General features: G+C 45.9%; 1 protein-coding gene across 11 annotated transcripts in view; it reads right to left on the bottom strand.

The window, feature by feature from the left end:
• TSPAN11 (tetraspanin 11) overlaps nt 1–18,896 on the bottom strand; it is a 189,896-nt gene that overhangs the window by 66,286 nt on the left and 104,714 nt on the right. For 8 of the 11 annotated variants that reach the window (XR_006172766.2, XM_065584227.1, XM_005307829.5 and 5 more), the window contains 2 exons: nt 18,417–18,575; nt 727–813 (listed from right to left, as the gene is read on the bottom strand). Coding sequence is in view for 10 of the 11 variants with exons in the window: in XM_065584227.1 (XP_065440299.1) it covers nt 727–813; nt 18,417–18,575 (246 nt within the window). In the remaining variant the exon portion in view is untranslated. The remainder of the gene's footprint in view (nt 1–726; nt 814–18,416; nt 18,576–18,896) is intronic. The other 3 variants (XM_065584206.1, XM_065584234.1, XM_065584222.1) reach the window with 1 other exon arrangement.

Raw genomic sequence — 18,896 nt, 5'->3', positions numbered from 1 at the left:
AGAGAAATCTCTGCTACTGTATCTGCTCACTTAAAAAAAAAAAAACCAACAACAACCTGAAAGTGGTTTAAGCCGGCCTCAAAAGCCACTCAGTCAGAAAATTTCTGTTCTAAGGTCACTGCCTGATTTATCATTTAATAAAATGAAAAACCAGGCAAACGCTGTTAGAAGAAACTATACGCCAGATCAGCATCGGGAGAAGCCTATATTGCATCAGCCAGAGATCCCAAATTTGAAATCCTTGTATCTCCTATTTACACCAAGCACAGCTGTAGATATCAGCTATTAGACTAAGATCACACAATTTTAAAAAGTGAGCTTTACATGTAAATCCAGATGATGTCATCTGTAAGTGAAACCAGAGCACTGGTTCCAAGGAACAAATGACAGAAAAGCACACTCAGGCCTTGTGTATGCTAGACTTATTTTCCTCCAATTTCCTGCCGCTGCTGCCACCAGTTCAGCTTCACCAGTGGTAACATGAAGTGCAGACAATGTGCTGGTGCTGCTGGGATTCCAATCAACGGTGTCAAAGACCTGCTTTGACCATGGAAGATGGCACATTGGTTAAAACACTAGCTGGTCTACACTAGTGCTTCCCCTGGGGCCACTGCTAGTACAGCTATAGAGATGGTAGGAAATTTTAGTTAAGAAGGTACCCCTTAGATTGGAGGGTCCAGTGAGTTGGAACAATAACCCGGCTTTTGATGTGCTTTTGGGACTTACCTGAAGGCAAGCTACTCCTATGCCAACAGCTCCCATTATCAAAAGGTGATCTGCCAGGAACTGTTCCAGTTTAGTAATGCATCCTCCCTGCAAGCAAAATCATTGTGTTTACTATGAGGGATAATTCAACAGTGTTGACAAGATTTACTGTCCATTTCCTCCCTCTCATACACAGCTTTCATAGTTGTTACAGACAGGAAATTAAAGCTCTTTAGTATGTATAGAATTACAGCCTATAGCCTTAAAATCAAGAGGAATGACAACAGGGGAGAAGGAATTCTACACTGACAGTAAAGCCAGGGAGGGTCAGTTCTGTTTATTGTGATGGTTTTTAACTCTGCAAACAGGCAACAGCACGCCCAAACTTGAATCCCCTTTGTAAGTCTTGGGATTTGCAGATTGCTAGCTGCCTAGTGGTCACAGCATCTTTGTGACTCAATGTGTGCTTTAGAGGGAGTTTATTATTTTGTATGGTTGTGTGTGTTTTGTGCTGTTAAAGAATAATCACATGCTAGGCTCTAAGCAAAGCGTCTGTGTGTGTTACAGGTTTTACACTTACCAGGCAGAGGTGGATTTACAGTAAAACACAGGGTGCCCTGGCATGGGGCCCCCCAACGACAGGGGGCCCCAGGGCCAGGCAGCTGCGGGGGCAGAAGCCGGCTCCTGGGGCTCCTGCTGCAGGCTCTGCCCCCACCGGCAGCCAAGCTCCCCCCTCTCCCACCTCTTCCCCGAGCGTGCCATGTTCCCGCCCCTCCCTCCCAGCGCTTCCCCTGCCACCAAACAGCTGTTTGCCAGGGCTCAAGTCGCTCTGGGAGGGAGGGAGGGGGAGGAGCGGAGCTGCAGCGCACTCAGGGAAGGAGGAGGAGGAGGCGGCGGCGGCTGGGCCTTGGGGAAGGGGGTGGAATCGGAGCAGGGCAGTGCAAAGGCGAGGCCCCACACTCCCCCTACACATACCTCCCCCCCAGCCCCCTGCCAGGAGCCACTCAGGGCAAGGGGCTGGGAGCACCCCCATGACCCCAGCCCTACAGCCCCTTTCCCTGACTCCTGCACCCCCGTCAAACACCCCCAGCCCCCTGCCATCCCTGACTCCTGCATCACCCACACATACCCAGCACCCCCAACCCTATGACCTGACTCCTGCATCCCCCCCACGTTCCCACCCCCACCCAGAGCATCGAATGGTAGCTCCTGCACACACACACACATTCCCACCTGCACCCCTCGCACCAAATGGGAGCTGCCCCAGCTAAGCGCTCCACACCCCAACTTCCTGCCCCAACCCTGAGCCCCCTCCTGTATCCTAACTCCTGTCCAGACTCTGCACCCCAACCCCCAGTCCGCTCCTGCACCCTAACTCCCTCCCAGACCATGCACCCCCAGCCCTGAGCCCCCTCCTGCACCCCCCCCCACACATCCCCACCTGCACCCCTTGCACCAAATGGGAGCTGCCCCAGGTAAGCGCTCCACACCCTAACCCCCTGCCCCAGCCCCCTCCCGCACCCTAATGTTTTTTTACATTTTTTTTAATAAAGCTCTCTTATCCAAAGCGCTTTACAATAGTTAGCTAACAGTATAAACAATATTTGGAAAGATCATTAAATGGTCTGCCCAGACCCTCAGCAATTTTCAAGTGATCTGTGGAAAAATAAGTTAGACAACAAAAACAATCAAGGTACCGCACTTTATTTTCATTTACTTCCTATTACTTATAGGAGGAGGATGAAGAAAAAAGAATGAAAAACGGAGGTGGTGGGGAGGTAAGAGAGAATGTTCTTTTTCTTGGCTGGGTCCCAAGGAGGGGCCCCAAAAATGAGGCTGAGCACAGGGCCCCACTAACTCTAAATCCACCACTGTTACCAGGGGGCATCCTGAGGGAGTTAAATGGCTCACGTCTTCGTGGGTGTCTAGGAGAGGGTGTGCTTAAGCCATGGGGGAGACTGAAGGGTCATTACTAGGTCCAGGAGGGCGGCAGCTGGACAGCAGGTTCCAGCTTTTAGGAAGGGGTGCTAGACAGAGGGTCTTCACCCTGAGAATGTGCCTAGGGATCCCAAGAGTGGGGCAGTGGCTGGGCTCTGTTCAGGCTCCAGATTTAAAACACTTGAGGACCCAGCAGTTGAGTTTCCTACAGCAGTCTCGGGGGTGTGTGTGTGTGTGGGGTGGGTGGGCAACTGAGATTTCTGACAGATTAGTACAGATTGAGACAGATACAGAAAAAGGGTTGATAGGAGTGGTAGTCCACAGAAGCACAGACATCTATTCAAGGTGACAACCGCCTGGACTGAATGTGTGGAAAACCCCACCCATGATCTTCGCCAGAGAACTAAGCACTGACAAGAATCTCTGGGGAGGCACAAGCTACTGAAAGAAGGATGCAAAAGCCCAGTGAAGCCATTTTTTCCTTGTTTACAGGTCATAGGCTTTTTGCTGCCTTTCCACGGGGGAGGGACAAAATAGTGCCAATTACTCTTTTAGCAATGTGTCACAAATCTGCTCACTTTTCCCTACAGCATCTCTGCATGCATATTGAATACAAATATTGCAGGCATATATGCATGTCATGAACTTGTTCCAAATACTTTAACTGGGGCAAACATATTTTCATTCCACACTGGATGTCATTTTCACTATTTAAAATGGTCAGAATGGACAGGTTCTTGCTAAATCTAAGATGCTAGCGGTTGCCAGATAAAGCCAGCAACTGGTTGGAACTCTCCCTGCTGTGGAGATTACGCTATTTTGTACCTTCAAACACACTTTCTCGTAGTGAAGTTCCAGTAAGCTTATTTGGAACATCCACTGCAAGCAGAGCTGAGGCATTCCATGCTAGTAACAACAGAACAAAGGCTGGGAGCTGAATGTTCCCCAGCAACTGTGTGATAATAAAAACTGGGAATGGCAGAGCTCATTTTACAGCATACATGCCGGAGAGAAAAAGAGAAAAATGACTGGGTAAAAATGACACTTTCCTAATTAACAGATCTCCTCTCTGTGTATATTTAGAATAATTTTTCACTCTAGTCAGCAGATGTTAGGAATTTACTGCATTTTTATTTGCATTAGTCCTGCACAGCCAACACAGCTTGGAGAGAGGGAGCTGAAGTCTATTCTTTCCCATCAACTCAATTCCAATCAGTGACACCTGTGTAAACCCACTGAAGCTAATGGATTTGCACTGGTGTCGCTGAGGGCATGGTTTGACCTGCAGAACCTTCTTTTATTATTATTTGTACTGAGATAGCACCTACGGGACCCAGGCATGACACAGGACTCCACTATGCTAGGCATTGTACAAACCCAAAACACAAAGTCCCTGCCCTGAGGTGCTTACAATCTACGTGTTGACATAAGAGACTTGATGCTTCTCTCACTTTCAATAGTGTAAATCAGGAGTAACTCCACTGAATGCAATGGAGTTACACCAGTGTAAGAGGAGCAGGACAGTCAAACATAGCACAGGCAGCGGCGTGAAAGCTTTCCACACTTCTGCCCACCACTGTGCCTCAATCCCCTCACCATACAGTCCCCCTGACTTTCTGTTTTACCTATGGTTATTTCATTCAACAGCACTGTGTAAATCACAATGATGTCAATACTGTTAAGAGGTTAGCGTAATCTCTAATACTTTTGGAATGTCTGGGTTACATAGAAACTCTCTTTTTTAGACTGCATGAAATTAAACTAGTAACTAGTTACAAATCACAGAATATTTTGGGTTCAAATGGATTTTTAATAGGTCTTCTGTCTACCCCCCTGCACTGTGGCAGGATTGATTTTATTTTCCCTAACACATGCTTATTATCCAGATTAGAAAAATCTCAATGGCACACATGCAAAGAATAGAGGGTAATCTGTACACGTCAAAGTGCAGTCTCACTCGGAAAAGTGACTCTAATAATGGAATTGGGGACAGGAGGGGGGGAGGTTTCAATATTATTGTCAATCAGACTCCTGCTTAGTCATGCTTTGTCTGCAAGTAAAAAGCCATCAGCCCCTCAAACTCCACCTGGGCTCTGAGAGGCAAGCTGGACGCTTTCATTCACACAAATCAGCAACTGTAACCGAGGATTTTACTAGCCGGGGCTGTCAAGCCAACCCTTTTCACTAGCATTATATTCACTTTAAAGGTGACCTACAAAGGAAAAGAAGGTTGGTCTATTGCCTTTTTGGCTTTGTTGTGATGCAGAGAGAAGGCCTGAAAGGCTTTAGATTTATTTAAATTTATTTTTTTCTCTTTGTTGTTTAAATGAGTAATGCAGGTCTTGTCTATCAAATTTATCCTAGAAGACTCTGTGGATGCCTGAAGACCAAGTAGAATTAAGGCATAAAAGACACTAAGAATGTGAAACCTCAGTGTGTCACAGAGAAGTGACTTTTACTCAAGCTGTTTTATATTCTGTGTTTTGTTCATTTTAAATTCATTTAACTCAAATGCCTGAAAAACAGTTGAGAGAAAAGTTCTCTTCGGTAAAGATTACATATACCCACAATATACCCACCCTATTGATTAAAGGCTGAGGTAGCTCCCAACCTATCAGGCCAATTCTCTGATTCCTTGAAGAAGCCCTCCAGCAAGAAACAGGGAAGAGCAGACTTGATGTTCCTGATATTTCTGAGTCAAAACATTAGCAGAAATATCCCCTTTCTATTTATATTTTTTTGTAAAAACCCATGAGTCCTTCTTTATACATCATAGTGAACTGAAACATAGGCACATGTAATGTGAATGACTGACAACTGCTGTGATACCAAATCTAAAACTGACACCATCTCTATGATTGGGCAGGACAGTCTTAAAGCAGCTTCTGGACTGAGGGTGATATAAACTAATGAGAACTGAATTTTGATTGGCCAACTCTCCCCCACCCAGAGAAGCACATCTGTTATGGTAACTTTTTAAAATGCTTATCTGTCAGTGTCAACCAGTAAGCTAAGGACTTCCATTTTTTTCTCCTCCAGTGTTTGGAAATAGGTTTTCATCCATTAGTTCTGGAAGCAAGTATAAACTGAATGTGTATTAAAAGGAATGTTTATAAAGTGACACGGTACTTTGTAGAACGCATAGTATTGTATTTTTCTGTTGCCACTTGTAATGCAAAACCAATATAAAATATTTATACACAAGGAGATAAAATATATGATCAGTGCAGTACACTGAAGCAGAGAAAAGCTTAGGAAGAATGATGCCTTCAGAGTTTTAAAGGGCTTCTGAGCAAAGAATCAAGTTTTAAAATTAGTTTCTGCTGCTGGATGTAACACACACTGTGCCAGGGAAAGCAGCAGTGTGAAACAGAGAGTGCTTTTGGTGTTAAAAGAAAGAGAGAAACCCTACCCCAGGAGGTAGTTATGTAATTTTCTTTGCTTCCGTCAATGCAAAGTACAGCAGGGACTTTAAAAAATAAACCCAAAGCAGCCTAGACTTTAATACTTTCAAGTCCCTTTATTGCCTCTCTCATGTTTATCATTAAACAACTGCAAATATTGGCACTGAATTTAAGATCAGTTGAATTTCTAGCCTGCAAGCAAAGACTGAAGCATGAATATCTCTGAAGCATCTGGCCAACATTCATAAAAAGACTTCTAAGGAGATGCTTTAAAAAGATCTGTAGCTAGGTTTTTTTAATATCACTTCAAGAAGCCCGAGTCTGATCCACAACGAGGTTTCTTGGTACTTGTTCATTCGGTAGTCAGTGCTGTTTAGCTGGGGAGGATGTGTGGACTAGTGGGCAGAGTGCAGGACTAGGAGTGAACTCTTTCCCAGAATTTTCAAACCCACGTGCCTAAAGTTAGACTCCTAAACGCACGCTTAGAATCCTAAATATAAAGTGGCTTGATTTTCAGAATTGCTGATTAAGGCAATGAGAGATGCAAGTGCTAAGCATGCCTGAAAATCAGAACATTTTTATTTGGGAGCCTAAATATGGATTTGGGAGTCCAACATTATGCACATTGGTCTGAAAATTTTGGCCCAGGGGCTCTAGCCCTGTCTCCTCAACTGACACACTGAGTGGCACTGGGGTAACCACTGATCCTGACCATGCCATCTATTCTCCATCTCTAAACAGTGTAGAAACATACCTTGAAAAATCTTCCAGCTAGTGTAAGAAGCTTTCTCTGGGAAGTAGGGAGGAGGTAGGCCATCAATTGCTGTATTTGAGTTTTTATTAAGAAAAGATGTTTCTAACCCTTACAGTTTTGATGGTAACCTATAACCCAATGCAGCGTGGTCTTCACTGATTCACTGACAGACAGCCTCAGTGGCTCTCCTGCTGCTCGCCACTGAGTGAAAGGAACATGACTGGTCAGGTTCACAGCAGCTGTTCGAGACTCCTGTGGGTGGAACTAACAAAAAGCATAACCATTTCATGCTTCTGCTTGGCTAAGCTACAGGCAGCAACAGAGGCAGGGACTGGAGTTACACCTGAGGCAAGTTGAAAGGGGAAAAAAACGATTATATGATGAGAGCAGGGGGCGAGAGTAGTATAGACCCAACTCAGCAGTGAGGAGGTTCTGAGGACAGGACAACAGAAGAAGAGGCACAGAGAACTGCATCTCCCTCCTTGCAGATAGGAGCTCTAAATTTAGCAGACATCTACTAGGTAGAGGCTGAGGGAGCCCTGTAGAAGATTCCAGAACCTGCTAGCAGGAATCCAAGCACCCTCTCCCTGTCTAGCAACTGCAGGGATGAGCTTCTCACCAGGTTGTTATCCCTGGACTTTGTTAGTGGCCTCTCCCATACCCAGCTTTCGGATCAGCCCCTTGCCTATAGGTTTAATCTTTTGGCTAGTAGGTAACCAGTACATTTTCCAGTTCCTGGGGATAATCATATTTATTATGGATGGGAAGTAGCATCTCCATAGTTACATTTGCAACCAATTGCCATTATAAAATCAAGTTTTTGTCCCCTCCCTCCCATCAGAATGGCTTGGGAAATGGGTTTAGCCTGAAAATGGTCAGATTGACTCTGAAAGCAAAGATGAACATTGGTACAAAGTTTGAACGAAATCCAACACAACATTTGAGTTACAGTTCAGTAACAAAGGTCCCCAGTTTGAAATGTTGATTTGTTTCTTTTCTTCCCTCTGATGTGAAAAGAAGCAATTTACTATTTCTTCGAAGCTCCTTGAGAACTCATGCACCAGCAATTTGAGAAGAATATGGATTGTTAGTTACAATTTTTGTTACAGCCATGGGCCAAATTTTGCCCCCATTGATGGCAATGGGACTTTTTTCCTCCACTAAGCAGGACCATGTATTATGTCCAGAATTGTCAACAGTGGGCACTGATTGTGGATGCCTCCACTTTTGGGTATGCAGATCGAAATGCCTTGGACCGACTATAGCAGACCTTTTATGTATCATCTCTTGAACTCAATTAACTGTTATTTCCCTATTAGCCATATCCCGATGTGATGATTTGGGGGATTTATCTGTACTACTTGTAAACTGTATGCTGTGTCATTGTTATGGAATTGTTGTACCATGGAATAACTATTTGCAGATGTGGAATCCACCATTTGCTGACAAGGACTGTATCACTACAATGGTGAATTGTTAGAGGTTAATGGCCACCTATTCAGGTGGGTTAACTCAAGCTTTCCTCTTCCTTGTCTGCAGGGAGCTGGCATTGGGTGAGTGGAAAACACCAGCAGCAGAACAAAGGAACCACATGTTGGTAGGGAGATACATAAACTCAAGAGACTCACTGAGATAGGAATAGGAAGTTTTGGGCAGAAGAGGGAAGAGATGGGCAGGCTTTTGTAGAGGGGGTGGGGTAGGATGACCTGATCTACACTGCTGACCAGCAAAGGTCCGAGACACAAAGCTTGGGTAGAGAAAGCTCCGTGTTTTTGAAGAGAAATTATACAGCTGCAGGCAAAGGATCCTGGGCATCCCAAGGACTTTGACCAAGCCCCAAGAACTCTCCAGAGTGGCAAGGAACTGAGAGAGGGAATTGCATACAGGAGCATGTATTATTTGTCTAGATATGTGTATCCTCCATGTTGTTAAGTAAAGAGCCATGGTGTTTTAGAATCCTGTGCAAAGTCTGTCTGTGCGCCCCTGAAGAAGTAAACTGTACAACCAGAGCACCCACATATCTGAAGTTCTGGGAGAGGTGTATTTAAGCTACAAGAGAGTCTGAGGGGTCAACACTGGTCCCAAGGGTTAGGCAGTTGGACCGCAGGGTCTCAGCTCTCAGAAGGGGGTGCTAGGCAGAGGATCTGCACCCTAAGAGTGTGCCTAGAGATTCCAAGTCTTGGACAATGCCTGGACTCTGTTCAGACTATGGAGGCTTAAAGCAGATGGGTTCCAGTGAGGTGCATCACCTCACAGCCGTCCGGTGAGTGTCCAAGAGGGAAGCTCAACTAGATATGTGACACTTTAAAAATATCAAAATCAAGATTGCAAAGATAGGAAATAAAATTCTAAACAATCCATAGGTCAAAGTTAAGATTGTGATAAATGTATATTGTCGTTAAGAATAACATGTTTATTACGTGGGCAATGGAAGATTTATGAGGCCCTTAGCTATGCTTTTAGGTGCTTTGGTTTTGTAAGTGGTGTGGCAGGTATGCACAACACATTGTTGACAGTTAGCAACATTAGCTCATTTAAAACCCATTTTTATTCTTTTAGACTAATAATTTATTTAGAGATGCTCCAAGACTCCATTAATTGCTGTTTGCAATTCAATTTGAGATCTTCAGATGGAAGTTATGGTAAGCTCTAGGGCTGAGCTTCCCAAGACAGAGTGTGGGTGAGGTGCTGTGAAGCTCTTGTGTTATGCACAGTGAGATGGAACCCGGTCAAAGAATAAAGCGGATCTTTTGCAAGCACCTGAAGCACTGAACATAACAGTCCTTGTATACTTCTGGTACCCTAAGAAATAACCTGTGTAGAAGAATGGAGCACTTAAAAGCCCCATCAGAGTGAAACTCCTTCAAAATGTGGAAAACAACTGGAAAAGGTTTACAAAATGCTTCACTCTGAATCTGCAAAGGAATGGATGCTAGCAAAAGAAAAAACAGTCAGAAGGTAGCTATTGTCAGAAATGAGGGTGTCCCTGAAGCACTTAATGTGTTTAGCAGTTTTCAGTTAACTCAGGCAGAGGAGGTTAATTATGAAATTGTATTACAGAAATGTGAGGAGTACTGCACTCCACTGAAAAATGAGTCACATGAGAGAGAGGTTTTTATGCAGTGTTGTTGTAGCTTTGTTTGTTGGTCCCAGGATATAAGAGAGACAAGGTGGGTGAGGTAATATCTTTTATTGGACCAACTTCTGTTGGTGAGAGAGACAAACCTTCAAGAAGAAGAGCTCTGTGTAAGCTTGAAAGCTTGTCTCTCTCATCAACAGAAGTTGGTCCAATAAAAGATATTACTTCTCCCACCTTGTCTCTCAAGAGATGTTTTTAAACAATATAGTGTAGAACAAAGGTGAAACCATAGAAGACTTTGTAAATGATCTAAGGCTGAAGAGCCAATCTTTCAATTTCTTGAGGGGTGGAGGGTGGTAATTAAAAAAAACAGATTGTGATTGGGATCTAGAACAAAAAAAAAACTCAGAGAGAGACTATTGGGAAATCCAGAATTAACCCTTGACAAAACAATTATAATTGACCAAGCAACAGAAGTCACCCAAACTGGAATGAAGCTTGTAGAGCGTGGTCGGTGCTTTGACACTACAGATATGATAGAGAATCCAAAATACCGCAAGAAAAGTGACCTGAGGCAGAAAGGCACATGGAGCACAAGTCAGAATCAAGCAAAAATAGCACATGGAGCTGCACATTCTGTGACATTTACCACAAGTCAGGACAATGCCTGACATATAGGAAAAGATGCAAGAAATGCAATGCATTACATCACTTTGCAAGAACCAGCAGTGTGTGCACCCGCTAGCTCAGGTGAGTTCATCATTGGAGTGATGGACAACACTGTAGCAGCAGATGAATCGACTGCCAGCCTGTAAGCAAACGGGATGTATATTAATTTTAAGTTGGACACTGGTGCACAAGCCAATGCATTGCCAGAAACTGATATTAACGCTACACAAAAGCCACTGGTATTGAAGAGTAAATGGGTAAAACTCAGGGATCATAGTGGTGAGTTTATCCCCACTAAAAGCATGTGAACTAGATATATGGGTAAATAAATTAGAAAAATTACAATTTGTAATAATACCAGGGAAAAGAGCCCCTGTTACTGAGTTAAAAGCATGTCAAATGCTTGGTCTCTTCAAGAGGGAGAACCCTGAGAGATAGAGAAACAAAACAATTGAGGAAGAGTTTGAGGAGGCCTTACAGAGGACAGAGAAGCTCTCAGCAGAGTACAGAATAAATCTGAAAAAGCCCAACTATCCAACAATTCACATCCCTAGGAAAGTTTCCCTTGCCTTAGGGAAGAGGTTAAAATAGGAGCTGGATTGGTTTGTTGCTCTGGGAATCATAGAAGTAGTAGAGGAACCAACAGGAGTACACTCATTGGTCACTATAGAAAAAAAAAAAAACTTCACTTATGTACAAACCCAAAAGAATTAAATAATTACATGAAAAGGGAATTTCCCCCACTACATACAAGGGGAAAATTTTTGGAGGAGACGGCTGGTGCCAAATATTTTTCTATGCTTGACATATCAGCAGGATGCTTAGAAAAACAGCACGTTTGTGCACCATCAGCACCTGGTTGGGGAGACATTGTTTCTACAGACTGCCATTTGGGTTGTGTTCAGCATCCAAAGTGTTTCACTGGAAAATATAGCACAATTTTGATGGTCTAGAGGATTACATAGATAATATTTTGATCTGGGGAAAAACAGTAGAAGAACATGACCATAGGCCCCTAGCAGCTTTGGAAAGAACCAGAGCAACTGGCCTAAAGCTAAAACAAACAAAAAAACTGGTCACCTACCTTTTGTAACTGTTGTTCTTTGAGATGTGTTGCTCACGCCCATTCCATTGTAGGTGTGCGTGCCCCCACGTGCACGGTCGTCGGAGACTTTTGCCTTAGGGAGTGCTGTACTCATGGCGCGGTATATCCGGTGCTGCCGTCCCTGCGCCTTCTGAATTCCTTCTTGCCAACAACTCTGACAGAGGGGCACGAGGAGAGGTAATGGAATGGACATGAGCAACACATCTCGAAGAACAACTGTTACGAAAGGTAGGAAACCGTTTTTTCTTCTTCCAGTGCTTGTTCATTCAATTCCATTCTAGGTAACTCACAAGCAGAATCCTCAGAGGTGGGCTCGGAGTTCACAGTTTTGCAGACTGGAGCACTGCTCTGCCAAAGCCAGTGTTATCTCAAACCCGCCGGGTCAGCACATAATGTGAAGTGAATGTGTGGACAGACGACCAGGTTGCAGCTCAACAAATTTCTCAGATCAGCACCTGACCGTGGAAGTCTGCCAAGGAAGTTTGCGCCCTAGTTGAGTGAGCAGTCACGACTGCTGTTGAGGGCACCTTCGCCAGCTTGCAGCAGTAGTGGATGGAGGCTGTGATCCAGGACGAGAGTTTCTGGGCTGACACCACGCAACCTTTCATCCTGTCAGCAACAGCCACGAACAACTGTGTTGACTGATGGAACAGCTTTGTTCTTTCAATCTAGAAGGCCAGTGCCCGCCTGATGTTCAGGCCGTGCAGCCTGCACTCCTCATCCGTCGCATGAGGTTTTGGACATAGGACCGGTAAGTAGATATCTTGGCTCATGTGGAATTGGGAAAACGACCTTGGGCAGAAAGGCTGGGTGAGGACGCAACTGGACCTTGTCCTTATAGAAGACTAAAAAGGGGCTCCGACGTGAGCACCTTGATCTCAGACACCCAACAGGCCGAAGTTATAGCGACCAAGATGGTGATCTTCTCTCCAGGAGAGAAGCAAAAGGGAGCAGGAAGCCAAGGGCTCGAAGGGAGGGCCCAGGAGCTTTGACAGCATGAGACCGAGGTCCCAAGGTGGGACCGGGTCCCTGACATGCGGGTAAAGGTGCTCCAGCCCTTTCAGGAACCATGCCATCATGGGATGGGTGAAGACCGACCTGCCTTGAAACAGAGGGTGGAATGCGGAAATGGCTGCCAGGTGAACCTTGACCAAAGACAATGACAAGCCCTGGAGCTTGAGGTGGAGCAGATAGTCCAGGACGTCCTGCCGCAATGTTATGCTCATACAAAGCACACGGGATCTTTATAGAGGAAGGTAAATACACAGCATTTATTGAGAATACCACAGTTAGCATATGCTTTTTAGACACACACACGCACACATACACACATAGTCCTGCAGTGATGTTTATAGTTACCAGTCCAGAGTCTGGATCAATCTAGTGGCCAGCCAGATTGGTTGCAGAGGGGAGTGGGGCTCTATCGGTCGCGATCCAATGCTCCTGGAGTGTGGCAAGACGAACCTGAAGTCCCATGGCCAAGCACCCTGTTCTTATAGGTTTTTTTCCTCTGTTGAAGCCTATGGATTTTGCTGTGTCAGTTTGTGACCAGTTACTTCTTAATTGGTGTAAACATTCCAATACACCTCGAGAGGATCATCCTGTCCTTTGTTCCAATTTAATCAATTGTCCTTAGGTGTGCCAGCCTTCACCTCAGGGTCGTCAATCTGCCCTTCATTATGGATGCGCGTTGATGATTCTTTGATGTCCTTTAAGTCTCTTCACTCATTCTTCCTTGACTCTGGCTATAACAATGGCCTTCGCACCTTATCTTTTCCTGATGCATACATTCCTTATTCACACAGATTGAGAATACAAACAGTAGTATTTTATATGGAGCAAAAAGGCATTGCAAATTAAACCTTGCTAAGTTTTACAATCAATAACCAAGACAATTTACATTGAGACCCAGGCCTTCAATGTTCCTCTAATCTACTTAACATAGACACAATAGAGAATCCTGTTTCTTACTTACTAAACCTTAAAACAAAGAAATGTATATTTAACTGGCGTGCCTAATTTGTAATACATATAGAAAACCATAGTAGACATTATAACTTATCCTAAAACAAAAGGGTGACCATAATCAGTCGTAAGGATTGTTCTGGTCTGTCATTCCTTTCTGCTATTCAAAAAGGGTGGCTGACAGGATGAAATCAAATCATACATTAATTCTCATAGTACATTATAAAATCCAGCTCCTACAGCGAGGCCTCCTCTGCATGAATGAGCTGATCCAAGGCCCACCATGTGAAGCATTTCACTTCACCACATAGATAGCCCTGGTGGAGAGTTTCCTGATGCCCAACAGAACCTGCTGGACACCAGGAGCACTGCTGCTCCTCCCCATTCAGTCACGCAGCAGCCAGGCTGTCAAGTGCAGCGCCGTGAGGTTCAGGTGCAGCAGGCTGCCGTGGTTCTGGGACAGCAGACCTGGTCGAAGAGGCAGCTGCAGTGGGCTGGGTGCTGACAGGCTCAGCAGCATGCTGAACCAGAGTTGCCAAGGCCATGCTGGGGCAACAAGGATGATCGTCGCGTTGTCTTGCTTCACCTTGAACAGGACCCTGTGGATTAATGGCACCAGCGGAAAGGCGTACATCAACGCTCCCGACCACGGAATCAAGAAGGCGTCTGACAAGCAGCCCTGGTCCCTGCCCAGTGGAGAGCAGAACATGTGGTACTTCCTGTTCTGCCAAGACGCAAACAGGTTCACCTGGGGAGTCCTCCACCGGCGGAAGATTAGGCTGGCCACTTCTGGATGGAGCGACCACATGTGGCGAGATGAGAAGGACCTGCTGAGGTGATCTGCCAGGACGTTCCTAGTTCCGGGCAGATGAGCCGCTACCAGGAAGATGATGTGTTGTACAAAGAAGTCCCAGAGGCTGAGAGCTTCCTGACAAAGGGCCGAGGACATGGCACCGCCCTGCCTGTTGATGTAATATATTGTGGCTGTATTGTCAGTCAGGACCTGCATGACCTTGTCTTTCAGATGGGGTAAGAAAGCCTGGCAAGCCAGGCAAACCGCTCTGAGTTCCCTGACTTGATGTGCAGGGCTAGGTCGTGTTGCAGACAATGCCTCTGGGTGTTGAGCTCACCCAGGTGGGCCCACCCTAGATCTGATGCATCCAAGACCAGGGTGAGTGAAGGGGAAGGGGTCACAAAGGGAACCCCTTGCAGCATCAACTCGGGGTCCTGCCACCAGTCCAAAGACTGTAGGACATGGCTCGGCACCATAGGTCCAGGGGGTGCCTGCTGGGAATGTAAACCAAAGCCAGCCACGTTTGCAGGGGCCTTATATGGAGCCGGGCATGGCTGACCATACGTACATGCAGCCATGTGGCCCAGTCACAGGCACATATGGGCCGTGATGGGCCCTTGTGTGGGAGATTAAGTCTGCCATGGCCTGAAACTGTGCCTCTGGACGGAAGGCCTTAGCATGCGTGGAGTCAAGGACTGCCCCTATAAACTCTATGCGTTGCACTGGTGTTAACATGGACTTCTCCAAGTTTATCAACAGGCTCAGGCTGAGACAGGTGGAGCGAACCAGATTGAAGCTTCTTTGCACCCACTCTGGAGACCTGACTTTGATGAGCCAGTCATCGAGATACGGGACCAGGTGGCCCCCATGCCGCCTGAGGTAAGCCGCTACTGGCACCATGCACTTGGTGAACACCCTTGGGGCTGATGATAGGCCAAAAGGGAGCACCGTGAACTGGAAATTCCTCCGTTTTATGGTGGGAGGACGGCAATGCCTGTGTCCAGGGAATATGGAAACATGGAAATATGCATCCTTCCAGTCGAAAGCGGCGTACCAGTCTCCTGGATCCAGGGAAGGAATGATGGAGGCCAGGGAAACCACGCGGAGCCTAAACTTTGTGAGAGACTTGTTGAGACGACGCAAGTCCAGAATGGGTCTGAGGCCCCATTTTGCCTTCGGGATTAGGAAATAACAGAAGTAGAAACCTCTTCCTTGCATGTCCCCAGGAACCTCCTCCACCGCCCCCAGGCACAAGAGCTTTTCGACCCCCCGAATGAGGATTTGCTCATGAGAGGGGTCCCTGAAGAGGGACGGGGAAGAGGTTGGGTGGGAGGGACGGGCAGCCATGAACTGTAGGGTAAAGCCCCGGGATACTATATCCAGGACCCAGCTGTCTGAAGTTACCCTTGACCAGGCTGAATGGAAAGATTGAAGGTGATCCAAAAAGGGACGGGAAGGATCCGGGGAACTGACTGGGGCATCGCTCCTGGGAGGAGCCTCAAAACGCAAGCTTCTGGCCCCCCAGGGTGTCTAGAGGGCCCAGGCTGTGCAGGTGAGCGGGAAGAATAGGGGTGACGCTGACTGAAGCTACTGTCACTTCTTCTTACAGAATGTTGGTGGGGCTGCCAAGGTCTTGGTGGTGCGGGCGGCCAGAAGGGCTTCCGAGCAGGCTGTGGCATATGTATGCCCAGCGAATGAAGGGTGGCCTTCGTGTCCTTCACCCCATGCAGCCTGGCGTCTCTCTGTTCAGAGAAGAGACAAACCCCCAGGTCTTGGATTGAAGTCTGCATCTCCTGCGAGAGGCCTGCCATTTGGATTGACGAGGCGAGAACAACCGCTAACCCCTTGCGAAGCAAGGGAGAGAGGTGCTCCAACTAACCACCATGGGCGGTAAGAAGGAACTGAGAGGGTGCAGGGACGGTGGCGCCTGATATACCGCGCCATGAGCGTGGCACTCCAGGGGGTGCCACGGCCTTCCCTACGGATACCGCTAAGGCAAAAGTCTCTGACTACCGCACAGGTGGGCACGCGCACACCTACAATGGAATTGATATGAGCAAGCACTCAAGAAAGAGATATAAATGTCATGTAACATATATAACATACCTGGGAGAGAAGTTAACACAGCAAGGTGTAAAGGTAGAGGCCATCACCTACACGCCTGCCCCAGCAGAAAAGGAAGGCTACAAAGATTCCTTGGAATGGTGAACTATGTAGAGAAATATTTGCCTAATCTAGTTGTGCAAGACAGCAACCTAGGAGAGGAACTGTCCAACGGACATGAGATGCAACTCTTAATAAAGAATTTGAGAAACTGAAGGCATTAATTAAAGAAGCCCCTGTCCTGAGGTACTAGGAGAGTAAGCGTAAAAGTAAGCTGTCCACAGACACCTCCAAGGAGGGTATTGGTGTGGTTATCTTACAACAGTAAGATCAAAACTGAAGACAAGTGGCATAAGCATCACGGGCACTACCAAAAACAGTGGGGCAAGATGCCCAAATAGAGACGGAGGCTTAGGCCTTAGTCCATGGCTGTAAAAAGTTTCATGGCTTTATTTATGGGAGACTGATGTTAGCTAAAACTGACCATAAATCACTTATTGCCATTGCCAAGAGGGACCTGGCAAACACCTCCCCCCACACACTCAGAGAATAGAGACTGTTTTTTCAGCTATAAAGGTAGCATTTGCAAATTGAATGGGAGAGATTTGCTGGTTGCAGACACACTCCCTACAGCATTTGACAGAAGTTCAGTGGAGCTAAGTAGGCATAGACTTGTTTATGTCGGCTGCAGAAAAGCTATGTACTTGTCCTAGTCTATTATTCTCACTTCCCTGAGATGGCTTTACTAGAAAATACTACAGCTAAATGGGTGATTAGATTTGACATGCACATTTATGCTAGACATGGTACACCTGATAAAGGGCCACAGTTTAGTGGGCATGAGTTTAAGCAGTGAAGTACAGATTTAGACATGTAACTATTAGTTCCCATTAACCCCCATCTAATGAGTTGGTGAAAAATGGTGTCACAATAATGAAGTGCTTACTGAAAAACCATGAAGAGTCAGACTTTGATCCAAATTAAGCATTGTTAAATTACAGAATGGCACCAACTCTACAGCTAAAACAAGAATGTCTGCACCGTTAGAAACTGATGTCCGAGTCACTGGGGACTTGCAGATTTATAAAGAGACAAATACGGCAAAACAAAAAAACCCAATATGATTTGGGGTACCCGGAGCTGCCACTTCATGAAAATGATGCTGTAAATATCTATGATGGAAACAAGAATCGCAAGCAGCAGTGGTGTCTTGAGATGTAGCCCCCTGGTTGTATGAGGTCATCAGCCCATTCGGACACATCCTACAGAGGAATAAGTGACGCCTTCTTCAACTCCCAGAAGGGAGGGAGATAAGCGGCACAGAGCCTGATATTTGAATCGAGAGGGTCTCAGACAGGCAACAACCACAGCAGGTTGAGACCACGGAGTCCCAGGACTTGGAGCAACCTGCCAACTTCTGACCGCAGTAGTGCTGATGTTATAGGGGAGCCGTGTAGGTTCAAGTGACTGTGCCGAGCACCTCAAAGTCTAACTGAGCATTCTTAGCAGTTTAGTTATTAGGTTGGTTAAAAAGTATTTGTGTGTTGTGTTACTCTTGGTTTTTAAGTGTTCTAGTTATTAAGTTTTGGTTTGGAACGGAAAACTGTACCATTGAGGACTGTGCCTTTAAGGGCTGGGTTCAACAGAGTCTGAGCTGGGCACTGGGAAGCTCTTATGGTTATGCACAGGCCATTGGAACCGGACACAAAATAGAGCAGAACTCTTGCAGGCACCTTAAGGACTGAGTGATCACAGACCACCACACAAGTCATCATAAAAGTGCAATTATTACTGATACTTCCATCAGTTTCCATCCCTTCATTTTTCTGTAAGATAACGTCATTTATGATTTGTTCAACAAACAGTAGGAAAAAACCCAGACTGTCAAAATGGCATTTTACCTCCACCTTGTAAATGTTAGATGGATGATCCCTCTTCCCACATTTGAAGGTGACTGTTTTACAGCAGCTATCTGGTACCACTCGGCCACTGGACTCTACAGACAGGATATAGACACTGTGCTGCCAATCAGCGGAGCTATTGCTGCCACAGCATTTGAACTGCAATGGAAAGGAAATGCTGACATTCAGTGGAGGGCATGACATTATCCTCATGAGAAGAAAACAAAGTAACGTTGAGCCACTTATCAAGGAAAACATACATCCCTTTCAGTTTGTAGATACGTCAAGGGGATGGATGTGTTAGCAACTCAGTTTCGTCTCCGGCCATGTCAGCTATCACCCTCTGGGGGCACACACTCAATCATGGGGTCCGATTCTGATGTCACGCTGGTTTTACAATAGTTAAACTCCAATGGCTCCAACAGTTACTCCTGATTTATACCAGTGTAAATGAGATCAGAATCAGGCCCAGTGGCCGTA

This window comes from Chrysemys picta, chromosome 1 (genome assembly GCF_011386835.1).
Source record: "Chrysemys picta bellii isolate R12L10 chromosome 1, ASM1138683v2, whole genome shotgun sequence".
In the NCBI taxonomy this organism is placed as follows: domain Eukaryota; kingdom Metazoa; phylum Chordata; order Testudines; family Emydidae; genus Chrysemys; species Chrysemys picta.
Note: the sequence above shows the minus strand (reverse complement) of the source record. Positions and strands in the feature narration are given on the sequence as shown.